The sequence below is a fragment of the Sander lucioperca genome, chromosome 11 (genome assembly GCF_008315115.2).
Source record: "Sander lucioperca isolate FBNREF2018 chromosome 11, SLUC_FBN_1.2, whole genome shotgun sequence".
In the NCBI taxonomy this organism is placed as follows: domain Eukaryota; kingdom Metazoa; phylum Chordata; class Actinopteri; order Perciformes; family Percidae; genus Sander; species Sander lucioperca.
The window spans coordinates 29,292,694-29,298,390 of NC_050183.1; the positions used below are offsets into that span (position 1 = coordinate 29,292,694).

A 5,697-nucleotide genomic window follows, 5' to 3' on the forward strand; every position below is an offset into this window, starting at 1 on the left:
TGGAGTTCCTGGGCTCCATCATCTCCCAGGAACTCAAGTGGGAGCTGAACATCAGCTCCCTCGTCAAAAAAGCCCAGCAGAGGATGTACTTTCTGAAGCAGCTGAAGAAGTTCAACCTGTTATTGCTGTTGACTATGATGGTGCACTTCTACACTGCCATCATTGAGTCCATCCTCTCCTGCTCCATCACCATCTGGTACGCTGCCACCGCTAAGGACAAGGGCAGACTGCAGCGTATCATCCGCTCCGCTGAGAAGGTGATTAGCTGCAATCTGCCGTCTCTCCAGGACCTGCAGCCTCCAGTACGCCGAGGCGGGAAGAAAAGGTTGTAGCTGATCCCTCTCACCCCGGACACAAACTGTTTGAACCCCTCCTCTCTGGCAGGAGGCTGCGGTCCATCAGGACCAAAACCTCACGCCATTAAAACAGTTTCTTCCCCTCTGCAGTCAGCTTCAACAACAAGGTCCCAGACCCCCACGGACTCACTGACACAGGGACACACTTCTTAGTGCCCCTGTGCAGCTACCTGGAAACATTCAGACATGTCAGTTTACTTACAAAATGTAAAAGTTTACTGTTCAAATGTATTTAGAAATCTGTACCCCTCTAACTCAAAGTCAGTGGTGGAAGAAGTATTCAGATCCTTTACTTAATTAGTAAAAGTACTAATACCACACTGTACAAATACTCTGTTACAAGTAAAAGTGCGGCATGATCCAAATCTAATTTCCTTGCGGGAGTATCCCAAAAGGATCAATAAAGAGAAGTCTAAGTCTAAGTCTAAGGCATTGAAAACGTTACGTATCATATCATCAGGAAAATGTACATGTACATTTTAGAAACAGGAAACGATCAAAACAGTTCTGTCAATCAACTAAGTGTTTAATCGACTAATCATTTCAGCTGTACTTGTAGTCTTATATATTGTTGGGTAGTTTAATTTTAAATAAAACGTCGTATTTTATTACCTATGTGTTTGTGTGCAAAAATCTTAATTAGTAAAGTAACTAGTAATTAAAGCTGTCAGATGAATGTAATAGAGTAAGAGTACCATTTTCCCTCTGAAATGTAGTGGAGTACTAGAAGTAGAAAGTGGCATGAAAAGAAAAGACTCAAATAAGTACAAGTACCTCAAATTTGTACTTACAGTCTTGAGTATATGTACTTAGTTACATTCCACCTCTGCTCAAAGTAGAGTGAGAAATGTTTGTGAACAGCATAGGGCCTTGTGATTATGAAATAAATAAACACTAACCTATCACTGTTTAACCATCCGACTGCCATAATGCATTTATGTCGAACTTCATCTTTGCATTACTAAATACTAGACAGAAGTTGCAGTAAATGACAGTTGGAGGCTCCTACAGCCTCTGGTGACTATGAACCAACTTCCTGCCCTGAACTGTGATCCAAATCAAACATCCCTGCACACCACATACAGCACAAGGTGTGATTCCCACCGTGTTTTCATTTAACATGACACCAAAGATTCAACACCACATTTAAGCATTGCGTTGCAGCGGGGAGCGTCCTGTGTGGGTCCCTGGAAGAAAACTTTCTAGTGTTACTGTGTTTCTTGGCTCTTATTGGGCAAAAATTAGAGATATTGACATTGATACTATAAAGGGTGGTTCCAAGCATAGTGAATGTCACAATTCACGGCCCAAACTGAAAGGGACGCTTGTGAAGGACGCATCTTGAAGACAGCAGCGAAAATGTTCAAACTATTTCAGGTAGTAGAATGTGTACAGTACACTTTGTGTGATGCCCATGTAGTGGCATAAATGCATAATGAAAGTTGAAAATGTGCCGAAATGCAAAAATTCGTCCCTTAGGGACCGTTCGGTATTTATGGAATGGACCACCGGAGGAAAATAGGGGAGGGTCATGTATTTGTATTCTTTGTTGAGGGGAGGGTCACCCAACGTTTTTTAGTCTGGGGTCACCCAACTTTTGTATTCATGTAAACATAAAAATTTCAAAGTGGCTTGTTTGGTGCATATTTTTCAACGTAACTGCAGTGTGTAAATGGCATCAGTGCGCATAACCACGGCGCGTAAATTAGGAGTGTTAAGGTGAGGGTAACGTGACATTCAACGGGCCGTTGGGCTTGGGTCAGGTATCCATGCCTTACTCTACAGACTGCGAGACAGAAAGTTTTTACTAGAGGATAAAAAGCGCCTTTGCGCATTGGCTTTGGGGACTGCTCTGCTCGGGATACTGCTCACGATTATCCACGCCGAGATATGTCCCTTCGTTTACAAACCGGTAGGTTTAAGAAATAACCCAAACTAATGTCTTGACGTCAACATGTAAAGTCATGTATGTCGTAATTGTAAAAAAAAACAGTGGCTATCTGTACATCTTTGCCTAGCGCAAACCAGTACAGAAGGCATCAATAAATTGTTAGGGAGGGTCATCCCTCTTTTCCCAATCATTTTGGAGGGTCATAGAAAAATGTATTGCTGGCGAAGGGAGATTCCAAAACTCCTCCGGTAGCCCCTTAAATAAAAAATGAACAGTCCCTTAGAGCACAGGGTTTACATTATTTAAGCATTACATTTTTAAATTATTCATTTCACTGTCTTTTTTTTTTTTGCTAAAAATTCTTCACATCTCCGTCTACATAATGGCATTAAAGCTGCCACTTGACCTTATGGATCTGTTTAAGAAAGTAACAGTTTGCAAAGTTTCAGCAGAGTTAAGAAGATTCTAGGAAACAAACTTCAGTTTGCAACAACAACAACAAGGACAGACTGTTGCCTTGCAATGGAATTCAATTAAAAAGGTCTATAGGACTTTATTTATAGTCTTTACTGTAAAATAAATGCATTGTTGTGTTTAAAAAATAGATTTTAATAGAGAAATTATAACATTTCATTTTGTTACATTGTTAAGAAGACTCTAAGCGAACTTCATATCAAATGCCATGTTGGGCTATATACTTCTATTTTGCCGTTTTTCAGTCTGGAGAAGTCATGTGATGCAGCCTAACGTCACACAGTGGGCCAGATGTACCTACATTTGCGAATTTAGTGTTATCAGTGCCATGGCCAACCTGCAGAAAGCGCACGCTGTGATACTTCAGTTTACGTCGCATTTACCAAACCTGCACCTGTTTGTACATACCTCGCCATTTTTTTATGCGCACGTTGCAAAACAAATACGCCTGAAGTGGGCGCAAAACTGTTAGTACATCTGGCCCAGTGTGTCATCACTATAGATATACACACACAAAGATCCCAGTATCTGTACATACATGTCTAATGTAAAATTTGTCTTTACATTTTTATTAGAATATACTTTTTCATATTGCTTAATAACCATACAAATAGATTTATAAAATGATATAAACCCAATATTGTGTTAATGTGTACATATAACAGTTTATTGTGTTTTGTCTGATGCTTTGGCAACATTGTTATTGAAACATTCATGTCAATTAAAGCCCCATGAATTGAATTGATAAGGAACATGTTCTATATATGATCTCTGGCCATCACATTCTGGAACTTGTCATGCAGAGTGACATCTCACAGTGTGACACATTCTAAACCTTTGATAGCATTCTATGGTTCTGTTTAGAATACAACCCTGGGTGCTTACAGGCAGTTAACAGTCTGAACTCATTAACGACGCATCTCTTTGTGTGACAGACCAAAACTTCTGTACTACAACAATAGAGCAATACTACTCTACGCTGCACTACTCCACTATCGCAACAAATACTTTTGTTCAGCGATCATGGCAACAATGCCGGCGACAGTCGTCTGCCCAACTCCCAGCGTACAGCTCAAGGACCTGAAAAAAGACCAACTGGAAACTCAAGAACGAATCAACCAGCTGGTCTCCGAAAATGCTGCCCTGGAGGAAGAGAAAATTAAAATACTGACGGCTCTACGCTCAGAGAGAACCACTAGGAAAAATGTCCAAAAGGAGAGTAAGATCAAGGAGAAGGAGAACAATGAAGAGATTCACTCTCTCAGAGAAAGTTTGAAGGCAGAGAAGAACATCTTCCTCTCAGCCAAACTTCATTGGAGTGGTGAGTTCAACCAGGTCGTTGGGCTCTTGAAACAAGAGCAAGAGAAGAACAGAGAGACCCAGGAGAAGAAGATTAATGGTATATTATCAAACATACCAAACCAGAATTTGATGGACAAGGACGCAAAGCTCCAAACTCTGGCAGAGGACAATGATAGGAAGTTGAGCCATGTCGTCCAGGAAAAGGATGATCTGATCAACAAAATAAAGGAGGAAAAGACAGCTCTAGAAGTAAAGTATTTGGAGAGCGAAGCCAAGCTCATAGAGAATGAAAGGCAGATCATCCAGAGGGAGGTAGAGTTTGAAACAAAACTCGCCACTCTGGAAGACCAAATGACGTGTGAGCTCGCTGCAAAAGAGGAGAACTTTGAGAAACGGCTTGAGCTGGAAAGAGAGAGCAGAGAGATGGAGTGGAACAAAAAAGAGAGCCAAATGGAGAACGAAATCAAGCTCTTAAAAGAGAAAAACTCTGCTCTTCAGTTACAAAACCACTGCCTCAACGAGGTCGAAAAGATGAGCAGAAGGATGAAGAAGCAGCGGATTACCAAAGAGAGCCAAATGGAGAACGAAATCAAGCTCCTAAAAGAGCAAAACTCTGATCTTCAGGTACATTACCACAGCCTCCAAGAGATCGAAAAGAACAGCAGAAGGATGGAGAATGAGTGGATTAACAAAGAGTGCCAAATGGAGAACGAAATCAAGCTCTTAAAAGAGCAAAACTCTGATCTTCAGGTACAAAACCACAGCCTCCAAGAGATCAAAAAGAACAGCAGAAGGATGGAGAATGAGTGGATTAACAAAGAGAGCCAAATGGAGAACGAAATCAAGATCCTAAAAGCGCAAAACTCTGAACTTCAGGTCAATCTCCTTAGCCTGCAGGAGCTGGCTCAAAAAACTGATAAGGAGAAGGCCAGAATGAAAAAGGAGGAAGAGAAGGCCAAGAAGGCGACAGAAAAGAGGCTGAAAAAGGAGAGGAAAGAGGAGGAGGAGCGAGAGAATGAACAGAAGGAGGAAAATAGGAAGCAAGAGAAGAAAGAATTGAATAGACAGAAGAAGGAAAAAGAGGAGATGGAGAAAAAAGTAAAGAAAGAGAGGAAGGAGCAGGCGAAGAGAGAGAAGGAGGGATTGAAAAGACAGAATAAAGAAAAGGAGGCGAGAGCGACGGAAGAGGAGCAGAAGGAGAAGAGAGAGGATTAACATCATCAACCTTTCTCTCCTCCACTTCACCTCGATCCCCCCCCCCCCCTAAAACCGGGTGATCTGGTTTTACTGCCACATTTCAAAAACTTGCAGGTGAAAATTTTAAAATAGTGTTGTTGTACTCTGGGTGATCCGGTTTTACTGCCACATTTCAATTATTAAAATATATATATTTTAAATAAATCTCCTATCTGTGCATTTGTCTTTTTAAATGAGTTCAATAAAAACACACATTTACCGTGAAAACCTGACCGCAAATGTCATATATTATATATATTATATATTTATGTTTTTTTTATATTTTTATTATATTTTTTGATTGAACTGAAGATGATCTTTCATTTTCACCTTAACACAATAACAAGTGATTCTGAAGTCTAAGGGCATGTTCACACCTTTTGACGTTTTTTAACAGTCACTGGTTCACACCTTTAATTCTGTAGACTCGGTGTGATT

The 5,697-nt window shown here is 40.5% G+C and overlaps 1 protein-coding gene across 1 annotated transcript; it reads left to right on the forward strand.

Moving 5' to 3' along the window:
- The first annotated feature begins 3,577 nt into the window (after positions 1 to 3,577).
- LOC116058721 (calponin homology domain-containing protein DDB_G0272472-like) lies at positions 3,578 to 5,284 on the forward strand. The gene has a single exon (XM_031311562.2). The coding sequence runs from the start codon at positions 3,745 to 3,747 to the stop codon at positions 5,236 to 5,238; it is 1,494 nt and encodes a 497-aa protein (XP_031167422.2). The 5' UTR covers positions 3,578 to 3,744; the 3' UTR covers positions 5,239 to 5,284.
- The last annotated feature ends 413 nt before the right edge of the window (positions 5,285 to 5,697 follow it).

Bases quoted from the DNA above. Each gene is read 5' to 3' on its own strand.
- LOC116058721 (XM_031311562.2), top strand. From the start codon at position 3,745: ATGGCAACAATGCCGGCGACAGTCGTCTGCCCAACTCCCAGCGTACAG.